Here is a 20,881-nt window from a genome sequence, read left to right as displayed (position 1 = left end):
GCTAGAAACAAAGAAATCAGGATCTTGGCCAATGGCATAAATGTTTCAGATCTTAAAGCAGATATGGAAACCCAACCCCATTGTGAAGATTGGTAGCATTCCACATTGTAAGCCAATGCCTTTTGTAATTACATAAACTTAGAAAGGAATAAAATATCGAGTTATAGAGTGTTGTTCTGTAAAGGCAATGACACGCATGTCATTCTAGTATTAGAACTGGAGTCGTGACCTCAGCTACCCGCTTAAGTAATCATCACAGAATAACTTAATTCATGCACTATGTCAGTTTGGTAAGAGAGCGTCAAATGGGAGAATAAATAAAAATGCAAATCACTTGTATGGTTTAGCCGTGCCAGGAAATTTCTCACAAAGGTCTGATTGCCAAAATGATACATGGCGTTCAAATGTGAAACATCAAGGCGGAGAGCTGTCAAGCTCTGTTATATCATAATTCAGTGATGTATAATTATGGTGCAGTAGGAAAAATCTTAAATAGAAGAGGAAACTGGTTTCATCTGAAAAATCAGGTTAAATTAAGATTATTTTACTCCACTGTGTGAATAATGAATATTTCATCAGGCTCATATTTATTTCTGCCTAATAATTTGATTTAATTTGAACCTGATTTAACCCGACAACATTCAAATCACGTGTCATTGCAAAGAGCGGCCCTTGAAAAGTATTTAGGCATATATATATATATATATATATATATATATATATATATATATATATATATATATATATATATATATATATATATATATATATATATATATATATATATATATGTGAATTGAATGTCTCACATTTAAATAAAATACCAATCAAGTGGAATTTATATATATATATATATATATATATATATATATAATTATATATAATATATATACACCGCCTCCACTCACCCACACCAGCTCAGAGATCCATTAGTTGACGATCACACGCTGACCTGATTTGTTACAAGGTAGTTTGTGACGTCAGAAACACCAGTGATTTCAAACCATGTTTTGAGTCGGTCTTTGGTTCACAGCAGTTTTAAGGAAAAAATACTCAGCAATGGTGTTGACTTATGAATTTGCACATGGTTAGTTTTAAAGCACATTAAAAAACACCACATACAGTAGACATATAAACAACATTAAAAACTTGATTTTCAACACAGGACAGCTTTAATTGTGAAAAAAATTGTGAGTTTTTTATTATTGATCTATTTCATTTTAATTCAGTAAAATCCATTGAATGTGTTGCTGAAGTGTAAAACTACTTTTAGGGGACACTGCATATCTAGTTATGTGTGTTTTTGTGTATGTGTTATATTCTAATGCATTAATCCAGTCTTCCAGCAGAGCTATGATAAAGTCTACCTCTGTGTTCAGCCTGACCCTCAGGTTTCACTCAGGTGTTGCTACCTGGCTCGCAGCTTCTCTGAATAATGAACACAGGCTTGTGATCTCTTCATCTTGAGTCGCGGTGACATGAGGACATGAACGCTGCAGTCCAGCTCTCTGGAACAGTGCAATTTATCTGAGGTGCCACCGTCTGAAGAGAGAGAGAGGGGGGGGGGGGGATGAGTAAAATGGAGGATGTGAGGCATGAATTATACAAAGGGAACCAGGCACACACTGACCTTGGCTCTCTTTAATTTTTCCTTGTTCATTTCCTTTCTTATTTTGAGGGATAGCTATAGCTAAAGCACAACGTCCCTCTGTGCAGTCATAAGAAGAAGGTTGTTTCGGTTTCTCTCGAGTGCAGGGCGATTGGTTGAAAGTCATTTCCAGTGTCATGCCTCAGTTGTTCTGAGCGAGGCGGTGGGATCGGACTGGCACTACTAAAAAAAAAGACTGAGAAAGAGTAAAAGATGAAAAAAAACAAAAAAATTGTTTGTCAGAGGACCAACATGCTTCCTGAGGTGCCGTGCCGCAGGAGGGGCCGATCGATCCCGTAAATCAATAAACTTTACATCATCACTCGCTGCGGCCCCCTCGGTGCAGTGAGGATCATAACATAACACACTTCCCAGTCACACAGAGTGTGTTTTAACACCAGTATTACCATATCCCAGCATTCCTAGTGAGTCTCCGTGGGAGATATCCGAGACTCCTCTTTAAAAATATCGGCTCTGTGCGTGGAACAGAAGAGAAGCAAACTGATTTCTGCTAAACCGCAGGGAGCAGATGGAGGTACAGATTGGGATGAAGGGTTTTTTTTTTTCTTTTTTTGCCTGAGTAAAGCCATATGAGGGAAAAATGTTATTTGAGAATCTTTCTTACATTTAGCAGATGAGGGATGCAATGGCGGTGGATCGTAAACAAACAATCCCATGAGCCCGTGAGGACGCGCTGCGAAACAGGCACCTCCAAAAAAAAAAACAGAACTTCTTAATCTCGACCGAATCACATTTGTCTTGAGGCAAGGGAAGTATTTGGGCAATTTGTAAAATGTAAACAACAAAACTGCAAGTCGGAGAGCCGACAAAAAAGTGCGGTCTGACTGCATCAAGCTGTATAAACAATCTCACGTTCACACCCTTGTTGAGACACTTTCACTCACTGTAAACAATGGCAGTGCAAACATGAAGCAATTACCGTAAAAATGGAACATAATCCTGCGACTCTATTAGATGCAGCACATAAATCACTAACTTGTGTGATGGGAGTGTCTGAAGCAATAAACCCAAATCAGACATGGCTTTCAAGTGTGAAATTGATTTTTTTAAAGATGTAATCTGAGATTAACAGAATTATTACCCTGCCAAAGTGAATTGTAGTGTGGATGATTATCAGAAAGGCCAAGTGGCAAGTTAGTCATCTAAACTCGTTCTTAAGGGCTTTAAAACAATTGTTTCATTGTTACAGCATCATATGAAAGCTAATACCACACTACAAAAAAAAAAAAAAAAAAAAAAAAAATCAGCTAAACCGTTTGCCTTAGACTCAAATACAATGGAAAATAATGAGCTGGAGCTGAAAGTGAGAGGTTTTCTAAAGGGGTTATTAAAGAATGCGTTTTTGGAGTTTAAAAACACAAGACTTTGGTCATTGTGGGAAAAAAAATAACTGCAAGATCTAAAAACTAATTTTTAGAACGCTGTGTCATTTGTGAGACGCTGCAAAAGACGTAAGACGTGAGTGCAACGGTCTGTCTGCAATCTGAGAGCGTCCCTCCATAGACAACTACGCAACTGACACCTTTTGGGTGAACTATGCCTTTAAATAGAAAAACAGTGGAAAAGTAGCAAATTGGAATGCAAAACGCATTCTGTGCAACAGCCCCTAATTTGATTGCCGAGTGCTATATTATCCGCCGTGGCATGGGCGAAATATCGCTTTTATCCTAAAATTCAATAAACAAGTAGATATTGAGTAACTTACAACTGAGACAAAATATTGCATCTTTACTCTGTCAAAGAGTTCCAAATGAAGTCATGGCATAATAATCCATTAGTCTCCAGTAAAACACACAGTAATGGTGTTTTTTTATTTTATTTTTCTAAGCGAGTGTTTATGAAAGGATTGGTTAAATGATTTGACTATTCAACTGTCACTGGTTTCATTCCTGTATTCATAGGCACCGAGTCCATGGGTGCTTGGGTTCTCGAGTTTATGGAGTGGCTTATGGAGTGTGCAGAAACATAAATCGGCACATATGCCTAGAGGGGAACGCGTTTTTGAATTGAGTGAATGATTCAATGACTTACTCATAAAGACAGTTGCTCTTGTTGTTGTTGTTCTATTTTTGTTAGTACAATTTCAGGAAAGTGGATTTTGCCATAAAAAAAAAAACAAAAAAAAAAACCTTTCCTACCAAGAATGAATCAGTGGTGTTGAATGAATTGATTTAGTAAATGACTCAATGATTCACTAGTAAAGTCACTTATCGCCACCTACTGGCGACAATGAAGTAACCCACAGAAAGAGTCGTACAACAGACTTTGACAGAGAGAGTTGGACTGTGTGCAGCACTCTTGCCAATCAGCTCAGCCAATCAAATGTCCGGATTGGTACTTACTGTTGTATAATATTTATTCAACTGAATAATTACAACCAGATGAACTTAAGTCAAAGTCTCAGTCTAGGCTAATTTTTCCTGGTGATTTCTAAATATTCTCTTAGTCAGAAAAATATGTTTGCTTATGTTTTTTTGTTTTTTTTTTTCTTCTTCTTCTTCTTCTTCTTTTGGATTGATGTATCCCATAAAAAAAAAGAAGATTCTTAAAGAAAAGAAAAAAATCTGTCAGTCTTTGGATTGACAGAAGCTCAGGCTGACGTGTGGCAGACACTGACTCCTCTCTGACTCTGCCTGTCAGTCTAACTGAAACAGATTATGTCATAATGGCTTATGCTCTTGCCAAATGACTGCTGGCACATAGTCTGTGAACTTCAGAGATTTGTTCATGATGTCCTGCAGTGTATAAATACATTTTCCATCTGCACACCAAACTAAACACCGGCTTATGTACAAGCATCACCACGTTTTGACACATTGCAAGTTACTGTTGTCTTTTTAGGGATCTAAAGGGAATAAACTGACAAAGCCTCGAGTGTGAATAATCTCTCTCTCTCTCTCTCTCTCTCTCTCTTTTTTCATTTTCTCTCCATCATGGTAGGCTGAGCACAGGAGAGCAGTTTTGACAACAACATTGACCATTAGTGTGTGAGAGAGCCTGTGCCTCATTTACAACAAAACCGATCCACCCATTGACTTGTATGCAGCCTAATTTTCTCAGTGCTCATTAGCTGCTCACACGACTTGAATTTGTATTTATTAAACCCCAATACATATCCAGTCGTCATTTCTTAAGGCTCAAGCAGATACATTTATGTGTGAAGAATTGCCCATGGGATATTGGATATTGGCCTGGGCCAATCACAAATAATCGCTCATACAAACAAATAACCTGAAGCCACTGGCCATCTGAGACCTCATATAAGTAAGGTCACGGTACAGAAAAGAGGTCAGGAAAACGAGTGCTAACCATAGATAAGATCAACTCTGTCTGTCACTAAAATCATAAAACGGCATTTTTGGCCATTGTGGATCATGAGAAAGCATATTCTCACTATGCACTTTTCACACTCTCATCAGTTCATTCATTTCAGTTTTTTTTTTTTTCAACAGTGTATTTACAGTGCATACTGTCCTCTGTCGCCATGTTTTTGTTATATAACGATATAGTTTGTATGTTAGCTGAAGGACTGCTGTAAATTGTGAAATGTTCTGTAGTTGAAGAAACACCCAAATGCACTGTTTGTATATTAGTACTACAATATTTAATAAAACTATAATGTAAAACGTACAATACAGTGTAATCAAATCCACAATGGAGCAACGTCGGACATCTGATTCTAGATCAGCACTTCCTCTGAGAACAATAAAACCTTCAGCCGTGTGAATACAGGTCCAGTGCAGGTGACCCAGGATGAGGGTTGAGCTGTATCAGCACCACCAGGGGAAACTCGCCCCCCTCAGACTTAAGACTTCCTCCTGCCTGAGCTCGACGGAGGGAAATTCGCAGCAGATGTGACTTCAAACGCCAGAGCTCCCGGCAGGATTAGGGCGCTGGATAAGACCCATCCTCTGGCTGCCTCTCTGACCTCTGTCTCACTGTCTTTCTCCGCCAAGTCGGCAGGAAAAAACAAGGCCTGGCTTGTTGCAAGACCCTGTTTTTACAGCTTGCCGAAGCGGTCTCGCTCGGCTGAGTGAAACATTCATACTTTGACTGTCCTCTTGTGAAAGACGCTGGGGGCTCATTACACACTTACTTTTTTGACCATCTTGGAAAGGTGTTTGTAAGTGCAAAGGAAATAAGAAAGAATCAACCCTTAGAAAAAAAAAGTAAAAAAAAAAATAATAATCTGATCCTTATGCTTATAAATGTCTTTATGCTAAGCTGCTCACAAATCTCAAGGATGGCAACATTTCAAGCACAGGGCAAATACTAAAACCATCACAGATTATGTTTCACAAAAGTCATTTTGTTTTATTTTCTTATTAACTAATTATATTTGTCATTAGACAGGCCATAAAGCCAATTGGAAAAGAATTACAACACTGTAAAAAGTGATCAGTTGACTGAACACTTTTTACAGTGAACACATACACATACAAATCTACTAGGGGTGTAACAATACCCTCATGTCACGATTCAATACATATTACGATACTGAATACTTCAAGACATATGATAAAATGTTAACAAAAAAATGTACTGTTGATTAAAATACTAAATTTGTTATTACATTGTGGGTGTAAACTAATAGGCTTGGTGCTGATAACCCAATGCACAGGACAATGGTGACACCAGCATAAAAATATTCATGATTCTGAAGCTGAAGATACAGAGTTATTTTAGACGAATATGCTTGCACTGACTAGATATATTTAAAATAATGCAGGCCACTTTTTACTGGTAACAAAAGACATTTGACAGTATCAGGACCCACAAATATTCCCCCACTGCATTATTATGCATTATATTCAAAATTATATATAGTAGTTTAATGTAGTACTGACACTAAAACTCAGAATTTTTTCCTCACATAGTAATTTTTAATTTGGGTGAACTATACACAATATATAGTGCATTTTTGTATTGCGATATATTGTGATACGATATATTGTTACGCCCCTGAAATCTACTAAATCACATATACTGTAAAGTGCAATGCATGTTGGTTAGGAGAGTGTGTGGGCACCGCTGTCTCTCTGTAGTGCTCCGATTGTGGATTGGGTCCAGAGGGGTCAGTGAGCGAGGGCTTTGATCCAGATTTTAAGCTTTGCCTCCCAGACACCCACTGAGTGCTCAACCAGCAGAATAAATGTGTCCTGAAACCTATTTCCAGTCAAATCTATCAGCAGTGGAACATTTCCATCAGATGATGTGATATGAGTTAAAACTAATTATGCAAGTTTGTAGCATATTTTTTTGGAAATAGGGATGGTATCAGCCACACCTCAGAGTGTTAGTGTTTAATCTAAGCAACTGTATACAGATTATTGTTTTACAGCAAGTACATATTTCACATTTAGAAACCTGTAAGTTGACAAATTTAGGGCAAAACTGCTGAGATTTTAAAACTGATTGGTGGGGATTTTGATTCAGAGAGTCGATTCTTTTAAATCAAAAAAAGTTTCATTCAAATTCATGTACTTACCCTGTCTGCAGGTTTTGACATGTGACTTATGATGTTGTTTTTGGCCACAAGTCTGGGGAAGTTAGTCTTTGAATCATTTACTCAACCAATTCACAATAAAAACGAGACTTATTATCCTTAAAATGTATGTGTACAGATCTGCCACAACACTCCAAAAAGAGCATTTAAGCATCTTGCACATGGTAAAAAAAAGCTGATCTATTTTTTCCTCCATTTTATTCACAACTTACTCACTAAATAATTGATTTATTCTGAAACAATGATTTGTTCACAAATGGAACATCACTACTCCATGCAGGTTGCTTGAGACAAAATAAGTTAAAAACATGAATGATAAGTTCAATGTTACAATTTCAGATTTCATAAAAGGAGACATCCGATTTGAACAGAGCATTTGTAAACCTTTGTTCTTTTGCCTATTCTTTTTAAAATTACTATTATTATTGTTATTAAACAAACCTATGTGCTTTCAGCCACAAAGTGTTAATATTTGGTCTCAACTATTAAATATTTAACAATTAAACGTCTTGGATATGGACATACTGCATATAGTATGTTGTAGGTGGTCTTAAGAAAAAGGATCTGTGCACTTTTCACGGTGTGATGAGGAATATAAATCACACATGAGTTTTGGTAGCAGCCCTTTGAACACTTCAGACTAGTAAAACTCCTGTGCGCAGTAGATCTGCATTTGTTTGTTTGAGTAGCTGGCTGCTGAAGGGCCATGTGGTTCATTAAAAGCAATAAGAAAATAAAAGAAATTCCTTCACTTGCATAAAAGGAGCTGTAAATTGTGTCCTGCCACTGCTATAATGAAACTGAAAGGCATGAGCAAATACTTTAGAAAACCTTCTACTTTGTAAGTATTGCTAACTATTCTGGTATTGTAGCACTGCGTCTCATTCGGCTCTCTAGTTTTCTATATTGTGAACACAAATTCTGGTATAAGCAAAGACACAATCCACTAAACAATTGATTCAATTAGCCTACATGTGACATGATTGTGTCCTGATTGTTACATGAATTTCTTTCTTCTGCTGAACACAAAAGAAGATATTTTGAAGAATGTCGCTATAACAAAACAGTTGATGTATCCCACTGACTTCCATAGTATGTTTTCCTACTATGGAAGTCAATGGGGTCCATCAACTGTCTGGTTACCGTTCAGCAAAAGAAAGAAATCCAGGTTTGAAACAACATGAGGGTGAGTAAATGTTGACAGAATTTTCAATTTGAAGTGAACTATTCCTTTAAGAGATGTAAGGCCCGTCCACACCAAGAACAATAACGATAACTATATTGTCATCCACGCCAATGCTAATCGTTTTGTTTATTATAAGCGCACACTGCAGTCATGTTGTCTGCTGCTTTAAATGCTTAAGCTCTTTGAAGTCACGTGGATTCTGATTGGCTGTCAATGTTTTTATTGTTTGTCAGCTGGTTCGATGTTTTGATTCCAACAATATTGTTTTCCCAGGTCTTTATCATTAATTGGTGTGTTGTGGATGTCACTGTCCCCAAATAATTAGACCAATTATTAAAAATGTATAGTTACATTTATCATTAGGTACTTCAAAGAGGGAAAAAAGAGGGAAAATGCCGAGAAGGCCAAGTATGGTAACCCATACTCGGAATTTGTCCCTCTGCATTTAACTGCATTAAAGTTAGTAAATGGACATTAAGAGCAGTGAATAGTTAACATACACATACACTATAAGCCATGGCTACACTCCCGGAACAGCTGCGGCACCCGGGGAGCGATTGGGGGTTAGGTGTCTTGCTCAAGGGCAACTCAGTTGGTTATTGAGGGTGGAAGCGAGCACTGTTCATTCCCTCCTACATGTTCCTGTCAGTACTGAGAATCAAACCCACAACCTTCGGGTTACAAGTCTGACTCTCTAACCATTAGGCCACGAAAAAAAAAAAATGTTTAGATTTTCTACTTCAAAATTACTTTTAATTTATAGTTTTGATATTTGTAATTTTTTGTGTGTGTGTTTGGACATAAAAAGAAGATCTTCTTTCGTGTTCTACACAAGAAAGAAATACACATTTGTACGACATGAAAACTGTCATCATTTACAAACCCTCATTTTTGTTTGGACCCTTTAAGAATACATGACAAAATTTGTGATACATGAATATAGTGCTCACTGGTTTAGATGGGATTTTTTAGGCAGCGGCTGTTGACACTATTGGCAAATAGTGATACTGTAGATAATATTTACACTATGTAAAAATATATGGACACTTGTAATAATGCAGCATCTTCCATCATTTTGTCTGGCCCAACCAGATGTCAGTGGGCGGAGTTAGTGTAAATAACCTCTACCAACAAGGCGGGCTATTTGCACTTAGTGTAAATAGACACTCAGGAATTTTGAGAGGCTGATATCCTTGTTACTTACTATAAAACTAGGGAGCCGATTGAGACACTCCAAGACAGTGTTTTTAAGTAAATGTGATTCCATATAAAATATGGCAGCCTGTCATTTTACTCATGCATATTTTTTGGGGGTTCAGTATATAATTCATTGTCTGTATGGCAGGCAGGATTTATGTTGAAATGAAATTTTGTGGACCGGGAAGGACGATGCAGTCAATCACTGACATTTAGAAGATAAAAATAAATATAAAAGACATCTGGAAAGTCACTAAAAGGGCTCTTCGCAACATGATACAATGGAACTCGGATACTAGGATCAATTTATTTTCAATACGGTGGGAGACACTCTCATTTCTCAATGTTCAACGATTATAATTCTCTGCCCTTCCTTGTCATTTCATCTAACGATTGCAAATTGATTGCCAAATCATTCGGGTCCTAATAAGTGTGTGGAGTTTTCCCTCCCACTGGATATAGGCCTACGTCAAGCTGTCCCCTCACTGTTAGTCGGCCACTATTTAAATATCATGTCGCGTTTACAGTAATGTGGCCCTAATTAAAATGTATAGTCTGACAGAGTGCAGTCTCGGCACATTTTGTGCGTCTTGCACACCCGTGAGCGAATAGGTAATGAATGCTACGCTTGGAGAGAGGGAGAGAGAAGCTGTGTCCGAAAAACGTGGCTGAAAAACGCTTTCACTGTCAGTACGGTAGTAGGAGGAAAGCAAGACATAAGTGTGTATATGTGCTTAAATCTCTAAGCTTACTTGAATTTGTTGTACATTATTAGACATGACGTTATTGGAAGACTGTCTGAAAGCAGTTATCTTAGAAGGTGCTTTCATACAAAGACGCTGCTTGTCATTTCAATGACTAACCAGGCAGCAAGACAGCTGTCTTTGGTTTTCAAACAGAGAAAGAAAGAGAGATTCCCTTAAGTTTGCCTCAGCCACCTAAAAACAATAGTATACATATGGATATAATATTTATTACTTAGTCTGAAAGAGACTGCAAAAAAGAGCTGAATTCTTAGAATAAATAATTTTATAGATTTATTTTACTATATATTTTATTTTATTAATTAATTTGTATTAATTAAACAGCTCATACTTTAGAATTAGAGAGAATACTAGAGAATACTTTAAATAAACATGAAAATTGTATGTAATCATTTTAGACATGAATAGGCTATATAACGTTTTTGGCATAAATATGTCTTTAAAATTGTATATAATCTGTACAGAACCCTATAGAACTTTTGGTTACACTTTATTTTAAGGTGTCATTGTTACAGTGTAATTATACATTTAAGTACTGAGTAATATTAAGCAACTACATGTACTATACTATAGGGTTAGGGTTTGGTTTGAGGGTCAGATGCATGTAATTATGCATAATTTACTGTTAATACTATGGTAAGTATATGTAACCTATGTAACAAGGACAATGTAAAATAAAGTGTTGTCAAACTTTTTTTTCTAAGAGTGGGAAAGTAACGGTATAGGTAAAACTAATTAATCTGCTGGGTGTGTTTGTGGACTACATCAGTTTTGAGTTCATTCAAAAGATCTGACTCAAATTATTCATTGCATCTTTAATGAGTGCTCTGCACTATAGGAAGTCAACATTTTCACTGAAAAACGACTTAAATCTTATGACTTCAGAAGAAACAAGTATAAACTACTTTTATAATACTTTTGAATGATTGATGATGATTTTGAATATAGAGACTGGACATATTCATTGTATTTGCAAAAAAAAAAAAAAGTTTTTGTGCTCCACCAACACTTGCAACACGTTACTGTTTTACGTTTTGGCAAATTGGTGGCTAATTCGTACTCTTTATGGTTTAGGGGGTGGGGTTAAGGTGAATTTTCATGCTTTCATATATATAAAGAGTAATGCAAGATATAGGAACGACACAAGGGGGAATAAATAAGGAGATACATAAAAAATAATAATAATAATAATAATAATAATAATGTAGAATAATTTCATTTAGACTAACATTGACGTTAAATGGTAAAATGTAAACATATCAACAAAGCAAGCTCCTATCCTTAAACAGAGTTGAGGAACTTAAAATGTGTGTCATTCCACCCCAGCCTGTAATCTCTTTACTCAGGACAGTGTGGGAGGATCGACCGAACGAGAGAGAGAGAGAGAGAGAGAGAGAGAGAGAGAGAGAGAGAGAGAGAGAGGACGGAGGTGTGCAGAGAACAGATCATTACCAGCGCAGTTTTGCTCTGTAAACATCTCTCGGAGATAAATCGACGAACTCTTGTGTTTGGCTTTCTCGAAGTATATGATGATATGATACGCGGTGACGTGGATGTATTTTTTGGATTTTTCGGCGAGTTTTCCGACCCCTGGAGAAAGTGGATTTTTTAAATGTGAATTTGATGTAAATTAAATGTTTAAACGTGGGCTCAGCCGTGGAAAGGGGAACAGAGGGAATCACTTAGGCAAAAAGTAGTGAGCGCGCGCACTAAGCTCTCCACACGGGAGTCAGTATGCTGTCCGGAGGAGCCGCGGGCGGAGAGGAGCTCGGAACCGATTCGGTAGAACAGCATGTAGTAGGAATGGCGCTGGATATTTACGTCCCAGCGATTTCACCGAGCGCATGAACAAGGATAGGGGGACAAGTGTTCTATGTGCTTGAAATATACGGATAAAATCATGCTTTATAAGGTAAGCTGATTTTAATGGAAACAATTGAATTTATTGTGGTGGATCCGGTCCATTTACCCGTCTAAATCCAGGAATAGGTTATAGTAGACATCCACATTTTAAGTTAAAACTGTTGGTTTTGGACATGAATGACTACTTGTAAGTTACATTGCCGTTAGTATAGTTTCCAGGCATTTCGACCGAAACTATTCTGCTTAACCATGGCTTTTACTTTTCCGCAAACTGCTGCGTTTATGGGTTGGCATCATTTCAACATCTCAAATAATATATTTAGGGTAAATAGTGGACAACTAAAGCGGTTTTTCTGGTCAAACATCAATGCGCATCATAGCACCGTTTCTTTACTTGCGCTCGGAGCTCAGAAGAACCATCTGATTATTCATTCACATCAACAGTTCACCTGATCTGCCTCGAAATGTTTCCTGCGATACAAACTTTTAGTGTTGTTTTGTATTTGTTCTTTTTTTTCTTTCTTTCTTTTTGAGGACATGCTGTTTCTCAATATACAGTTAGCCTACATTTAGCTGTTGTCAGAAATTCGCCCTAAAAATGTGACGTTTCAGCAATTATGGATGGTATTTAGGTGTCTGCATAGTTTGCAGTTCTTTACGTATATTTTCTTAACTGATAGTATAGCAACCAATTTAACAACTAAAATATAGTCTAATTTGTTCAATTTGAGCACCGTATTAATATAGGTGGTAAAATGGAAGACCACACGATGAACCTACGTTTAGAAAAAAAAAAAAAAAAAGGCCTTTCCATGAACAATAGTCAATAAACACAATATAGACTGAGCATGTGTAGCACACAAACGCATAACACCATCGGGTAACCCATGACATGAATAATTCAGTGAACTGTAACATAAAATGAGTAACATAAATTATTATAATAGTAAGAATAAATACAAATACTAAATTATTGAATACAATATAATTAAATGTGATGCATCATTTCTGGGTATCTTTTTACTGTTTTACTTGGTGAATCATACTTTAATATTTATACTTTGATTCATACTTAGAAAAATATTTGAATAATATTTTACTGTACAAGTATATTGTCTTGATTTTTTTTTTACTTCAAAAATCATACTTTTCATAGTATTTTACAGTACAACTATAGGTATTATCTGTTAAAATAAATACAATTTTACTGTGTATAGTAAGGGAACTTGCAGGTAACCAGTTATTAGGTTTTTACGGTCACAACTTTTTAAAATTATGAACTTTTTTTTTCTTTTTTTTTTTTTTTTTACAGTGTAGGTTATAGTTTGCTGTAAACGTCTTTATACTCACAATATCAAATACAATTTCAAACATATAATTTTGGTTTTGTTTTCCGGTAATGTATCTTATTTAAATCACATCTGTCACAGCTTGCTTCTTAGTAAAGATAAGTGATCTCTTGCCAGGCATCGATTGTCTTAACTCTGTTAACAAAGCAGATGGTCAGGTCACAAAAGGAGCAGTCCAATGCAAAGATGTTTGCTGAATGCTCAAGATACCAAGAAGTATGTTATTTTACAGTAACAATGAAAACATCAAAAAGGACTAACATAAAAGTTTTAAGTTGCATATGTGTATAAATACTGGTTTTGATATTGTCAAGTACAAAATAGTATACTGCTGTCATATTTCATGAAGTGTAAATGCCAGCCAAAAAGCCTGCTAACTATTTTATGAGAAAAATATATATCTACCCCAGGTTATACAAAAAAAAAAAAAACCTTTCCCCAATGTTGATTAAAGGGCAGTAGCTGCCTTGGACAATTATAAATAATTTTATTATGATGAAAAACAGTGCACAATCAGCTTACTTTTATTTTGAATGTTTTATTTAAATCACTCAGAAATGAGAACAATACAGTTTGAATGGTAGATTCAGTGTGAGTAGTGATTCTGAGATCTTGAGCTAACATAAAACCTCTTTGCTGAGAAAAAAAAAAAAAAAAGAAAAAACCTGTACTGATCATTTATTGCAGGTAGAGAGGCTAAATTATACCCCGATCCCATTTAATTTGACAGGCAGCATTTGTCACTCTGAGCTGTGTAGGACACACCCTCTCCCTCAACTCATATTTTCCACCTTTGAGCTATGCTAAAGCAGGACGTGCATATTCTATGATGCACAATGAAGACACCATACAGTAAACAGAGAATATTGCATAAGCAGTAGTCATGTACTTGGATATACCTTTAATAAACACAAAAGTTATGTGCAACCACATAATCCTTGCATCATGTTTTGTTAAGTTATTTTCCATTTTACTGTATTTTATTTATTGATCGATGTTTGTTTTGATTTATTTATTGGAATTTGTGAAATAAATCCCATTTATGCAGTTTAATACCATTGTCTTGAGATTTAATCACTTACAAGGCATTCATTGTAAGTTTTCTAAATGAGTATAATTTTAGTGCATTTTATGGAGTCAGTGAACAACATGAATGGATAAGGTTTATTGGCCTACTATGCTTTTGTTGTTAACTTTTTGTATTCTAATTTCTCCTTCTTTTGAAATAGGTCTCTGGACACAAATGTCACATCTTCCGGAAACAGCCGGGGCTGGGGCCCATCAGCACTTGACAGCAGGCTGGGAGGTGGACGGTGTGGCACAGTGCTTCAGCACTCTCTCAGTCACACCCTGCATGGGCCCTACATTGAGTTAGAGCAGTTCTGCAATGATTTGATTCCTCAGCATGGATGGCTTAAGTGAGAGAACCCATGCACTCTAATGAGACCATCTCCAGACAAGGACTAGAAATTATCAAGGGATTACTCCCCAAATTCCTGGTTATCTGCAAACTGCACATTAGAGTAATCTTTTAAAGGACTTCATTTTTCTGGATTTGTTACATTTCCTTTTTACTCCCTCCAAACCACTGATTTTGTCTTGCCATTTCCGTTCCCTCCCTTTCTTTTTCATTATGGAGTTTCAAGCTGGATTTTGGAATAACGATTGGACTTCATTTCTTCGTTTTTGGTTGACAGTGTTGTTGAGCTTGCATGTGCAGTTCAGCCCTGTCTCCTCCTGTCCCGAGGAGTGCCGCTGCGATATAACATTTGTTTACTGTAATGAGAGAAGCCTGACGTCTGTGCCTCTGGGGGTGCAAGAGGGATATAAGACCCTCTTCCTCCACAACAATCAGATCAACAATGCCGGCTTTCCGTTGGAGCTACACAATGTTGCCTCTGTAGATACCGTTTACCTATATGGAAATCAGCTGGATGAATTTCCCCTCAACCTTCCCAAGAACGTTCGAGTGCTGCACCTTCAGGAAAACAACATCCAGACTATATCAAGGGCAGCACTTGCCCAGCTTCCCATGCTGGAGGAACTCCACCTGGATGACAACTCCATCTCAACTGTAGGGGTAGAGGAGGGGGCTTTCAGAGAGGCTGTCAGCCTCAAGCTTCTTTTCCTCACCAAAAACCACCTAAGCAGCATTCCTATCGGATTACCAGCAGATCTCAAGGAGCTGCGTTTGGATGAGAATCGCATTGCAGACATTGACGAGGATGCCTTCCAGAATGTCACTACACTGCAGCGACTGTTGCTGGATGGGAACTTGCTTGAGGATGAGGCCATTGCTCCAGGAACCTTCCAGGATCTTGTCAACCTCAAAGAACTGTCCCTAGCACGCAACTCCCTCACCACTCCACCACCGTTGCTTCCTAGTGCATCCCTGACCAAGCTCAACCTGCAGGAAAACCAGATGGACATCATTAAAGTGACATCCTTCGCTGGGCTTAGTAAACTGGAGAAGTTAGATATCTCTAACAACCAGCTACAATTTCTTCCATCGGGTGTCTTTGACGGCTTGAGAAACCTGAGGCACCTTAATGCAAGAAGCAACCACTGGCGTTGTGATTGCAGCATTAAGTGGGTCATTGCATGGCTCAGGTCTCTGCCGTCTGCGATAAATGTCCGCGGGTTTGCGTGTCAGAGTCCAGAAAGGGTGCGTGGTATGGTAATTCGAGAGCTCACCTTAGATGCCATTGACTGCCCTGCAGGCACTGTGTTGCATCCCTGGCCAACCCATTCATATCCATCTACATTGCCAGCCCGCAGAACCACCACCATCACTACGACCACCTCTAGAACCACCCACTTCACCACCATTTCACCCACTGCTTTTTACCCCGCCTCAGCCAACCCCACTCCCCCAGTTCCACATTTCCCTCCTGGTCCCCTACCTCCTTATGAAGACCCCTTAAAAATCTCCTTTCATGTTGTTAATTCTACCTGCATTGATGTGAGCTGGGAGTCTTACTTCACTGTGACTGCTTACAAGGTGACTTGGGTCAAAATGGGGCAGAGTTTGATGAGCGACATCCATCGAGAAAGAACAGTCCCAGGATACCAACGAAGACTTAGCCTGTCAAATTTGGAGCCCAGGTCTATCTACCGCATCTGCGTGTACGTTCTGGATACTCTTAACACTTACAGACCAGGTGAGGATACTATCTGTTCTGAGGCTAAGACCAAATCCACATCCACGAACTCTGAATCCGAGCAGGCTGCCCAACAAGACAACACCTCCACACTCCTATTAGCTGGAGTGATTGGTGGGGCAGTGTTGGTGGTCTTAGTGACACTTCTAAGCGTGTTTTGCTGGCACATGCACAAGAAAAGCAGGTCATCGTCGTCCAAATGGAAATACAATCGCGGCAGGAGAAAAGATGACTACTGCGAGGCCGGCACCAAAAAGGATAACTCCATCCTGGAAATGACTGAAACAAGCTTTCAGATAGTGTCGCTAAACAATGAGCAGCTTTTAAAAGGGGACTTCAGAATTCAGCCCATCTACACACCTAATGGAGGAATTGGCCTCCGAGACTGTCACCTTAGTAACAATAGCATAGCTTATTGCAAGAGCAGTAACGTTCCCAGTGTGGACTTCTGCCACACATGATGCTTTTCAATGGATGCTACAACCATTTGTTCAAAGAAAATGTAGTTCAATATACTGTACAATATACGCATACATATACATATATATATATATATTTCCAGGTGCAGTCAACATGGTAATTTATACTGTGGACAACTATGTGGAATTCTGCTATATTTTCTATTCTTAGTAAATATGAAATGGTTTTGTAATTTGTGAGGCTCAAAGTGGTTTCACTCAAAGACGCTGCATATATGTTGACGCCGTAGACGTTGGCTACCTGCTGCAAGTGCAGTCCACAGGTTTTGCCTCTCAACCACTTTAAGATCTTGAAAACATTGCTAACCACACAACCAAAATATGCCCTTTGTGCTGAAATACAGCTACCCTTCACACAACAGTAGTTAAGATAACAATGGTCAGGAAACCAAAACACAGCTGATTAAGCTGCAGTAGAAAAAAAGGAGCTGAGTTTTTATTTCCTTTTTTGGGGGGGGGAATTGAAGTGCACTTTCAAAATGCAGCAGAGAGCATGGGCAGTCATTCAGGAAATGAGCTTTTGTGGAAATCACATTTGAAGGGAAAAGGACCACTCTTCAACACCCTGCAGTTCTCAGAAGGAGAGGCTGACATCAGTGATCGCGGTAGAGAGATGGGCCTAAGGGTTCCTGTGCATGCATTTTCCAGGGCATGTTTATGTTTAATTTTACCCACCAGGGGGCAGCTTGTTTCAGTCCATTCAGAGAATATTATCTCAAATAGACCACAAACACTCTAGCATGTCATATTTCTGACTTTTATGTGGATAGCTTTTGTGCTGGAGCCTTATTTTCAAGTAATTAGCAGCCCAAACATAAAATTAGGTAATATAATAGCTAAGCCCCTTAGGTAAACTATGAATATCCTGAGGGAGCTCTGTAATCTGCTTCATGTTTTCTTAAATTATAAATTGTAAAACATAAGAAACAATGAAAAACTTCAACCAAGTCTGTATTTCCCTTTTATATACTTAAAATGCCCTTTCTGAACATGTTCTGTGATTTACAAATTAGGCTAGGGCAATACACAGAGCTCCACCTCTCTATCTATTTCTGTTCTCTCACATGAAAGTGATCAGGAACATTCTACAGCGACATCCCCATCATTGTCTAACTTTTTCCTTTACTGACCAAAACCCTTTTTAATCATGCATCACATCAGGTGGGATGATGAATGAATGTTTAAACAAAAGCCTCCTTTTCATGGAGAAGAACTGGCACATGCCAGATTCTGTCTTTGAAAGAGTTTCTGATCCCTGCATGAGTGCAATTAGGACTATTTTTTAATGGCGCACCAGTTTTCCAGGACAGAGAGCCGAGTTTGGAATGCAGGCTTACTGTGGAGAAGTATTTATCATGCGCTGTTACTCATAGACTTTACTTGCTTTGACAAGATTTTATTTTGTGGGCCGAGTTCAAACCCCCACTGCATAATCCCTGGTCTAAGAAAGGGAGGGGGGAAAGAAAAAATCAGAGGTTATTTTCGCTTGGCAGGAGGATTCTGGATTGGGGAGGGGGCTTGCAGTTGGGGTGGGGGTCCTAATTGTTGGAGTTAACCATTCATTGCCCTCCAACTTGCCATTAAGTGTAAGACTAGATCGTGGGATACTTGTTTACATCCAAATTGCTTTTGGAATTACTCGAAATCTAACAGATGTTTGATTTCTGTGACTAACAGTTGGTGCTTGCACTGGTTAACTACCAACAACACACAAGGTTTGCCTCAGTGCGTGTCACAAACAGAATGCTCTCTAAAAGGGGAAAAAAGGGCTACTGCACTTCTGTGGTCTTGAAATTGTTTCTCATTAGCATCCCAGCAGGCTGCTCCGACCACCCCATCCCTACTTTCCTTGAAATTTGGAACATCCTAGGGCTCCATTTCTCATCTGAAGGCTTTTAACTGATGTGTACACCATTAACAATTCATTTCAAATCATGTGGCCACCCGTAACTCTTTTTAACAGACTTCCTCCACACAAGTCCGGTGCGGTTGTCAGGCTCTGGTTCCCTGAGAGAAGGCGGTTGCAGTGGCACAGACCCAAATGAATCGCTGCAAAGTTAACCCGTTAGTGAGATAAATCATTCTCAAGCCTCTCAACGACTTATTTTCACAGAGAGAAAAGTAAAGGCAGGCTAAGCAGAGGAACTTATTTGTGCCACTATCCAGTACATCATTCCCTCTACTGAAGACCTCAGGCCTAGCGTGGAGGGTTTTTGCTGGGTCGTTACCAAAACCAGAAATGTGTCATACTAAACATGAAACAGTTTTATCTATTGCCTTACTGTAACCCAGCAGTATGTCTTAATGTGGTTAATGTGAGGGATTTTACATCATTTATGCAGAGATCCGTGGATTACAGTGAGAGCTACACATTTTGAAGGCAAGGACTGAATGGAAAGCACACATTTTGAAGGGCAATTGCAAACTACATCCTGACAGACATCAATAGATGACATTGCTAACAAGCCAAGGTCTATCCTCCAGACAAGAATGGTGTGTTATGATTCAGAGTGAATCATTGCCTCACTCGTGTGGAGAACATTGTTCTTTATTTTCTATGGATGAGCTGAAAATCACAGTAGTGTCCCTGTAGTCAAATGGGTGTATTACACAAAAAGGACTGTGAGCAATGCCTTGCGTCCGCAATTCTAACCAACATTCAATCCGTCTCTTGAAAAAGCACATTGATTTGGTTTGGAATAATTACTCTAAATGACTGTGAGGTCAGTCTGAGCAAAGCACTACCACACATGTGGCTGTATACATCTTTTTGTGTCCCTTTCATTATTTTTTGACAGAATATATTTTTTATTATGCTTTGAAAGTTTTCTCGCCTGTGCAGTTTGGTAGATATACACTATTAAAACTTATTTAATACAGACTTCAGCACATTGGTGGATATAGTGGTTTTACATTAGGATAAAGCTAAATCGATCTGATATTTGAATGAATTGATTACCAAGTGGCAGTTCATTCGAACAGCCAAGACTAGCTGAACAACAACCACAAAGTGTCATGTGCTACAACATTTTTTTCTTCATAATGAGGATGGGGAGTGGTTCTACGATTTTTGAAACTGTCTCGTTTTAAAGATATGCTGATTTGTTTGGTCTTTAAGCTGGGTTTTGCAAGTAGAATCCATTGGGAACCAAAGTTACTTTTGATTGCTATACGTGCATTTAATTTCTTTTGTTTGTTTCCACTACTAAACTGTTGTTGTTGTCCCATGTATGTGCCTTGAATTGAACTTACAATGTAAAGTCCTTGAAACCTTTAAATGTTTTGCACAAGTTGTAAATAGAGAACCCAAGCTTTTTTTGGAAAATAAAGGAGCCATCAGAATTGACCACTGATTTTGTCCATTATAGCCAAATTTCACTTTTTTCATTTTTGTTTCATGATGCGTGATCCATTAATTAACACATTGCACCCATAGATGTCCAGCACTGTTGGCTAGTGAACTCAAGTAGGTTAAATTTCTCAAAGGATGAGGTACATGAGCAAATTACATTTATGTTACGTTTGCACATATACTGAAACATGCGTTAAAGTACTGACAGCCAACAAACAAAAAAAATAAAACCTAAGCATTTTACAAGACAAATCTGATTCAAAGAATATTAAATTCAAGAAATTCAAGAAAAATAGGTTGATTTATTGTTTTTAATTAATTAAATGTTTAATGCCATCACATTTAATTTGATTTT

The 20,881-nt window shown here is 38.0% G+C and overlaps 1 protein-coding gene across 3 annotated transcripts in view; it reads left to right on the top strand.

Annotated features, from left to right (window-relative positions):
• Positions 1-20,520, top strand: part of flrt2 (fibronectin leucine rich transmembrane protein 2) — a 38,266-nt gene extending 17,746 nt beyond the window's left edge. For 2 of the 3 annotated variants that reach the window (XM_081379097.1, XM_081379096.1), the window contains one exon: positions 14,764-20,520. In XM_081379097.1, coding sequence (XP_081235223.1) covers positions 15,168-17,156 — 1,989 coding nt within the window. In that variant the 5' untranslated portion in view covers positions 14,764-15,167 and the 3' untranslated portion in view covers positions 17,157-20,520. Of the gene's footprint in view, positions 1-11,718; positions 12,235-14,763 lie in introns of those variants that run through there. The other variant, XM_081379095.1, reaches the window with a different exon arrangement.
• Positions 20,521-20,881: the final 361 nt, after the last annotated feature.

The sequence above is a fragment of the Scardinius erythrophthalmus genome (assembly GCF_964197995.2).
Source record: "Scardinius erythrophthalmus genome assembly, chromosome: 11".
NCBI classification, from domain to species: Eukaryota; Metazoa; Chordata; class Actinopteri; order Cypriniformes; family Leuciscidae; genus Scardinius; species Scardinius erythrophthalmus.
This window is presented reverse-complemented; position numbering and strand designations above follow the sequence as displayed.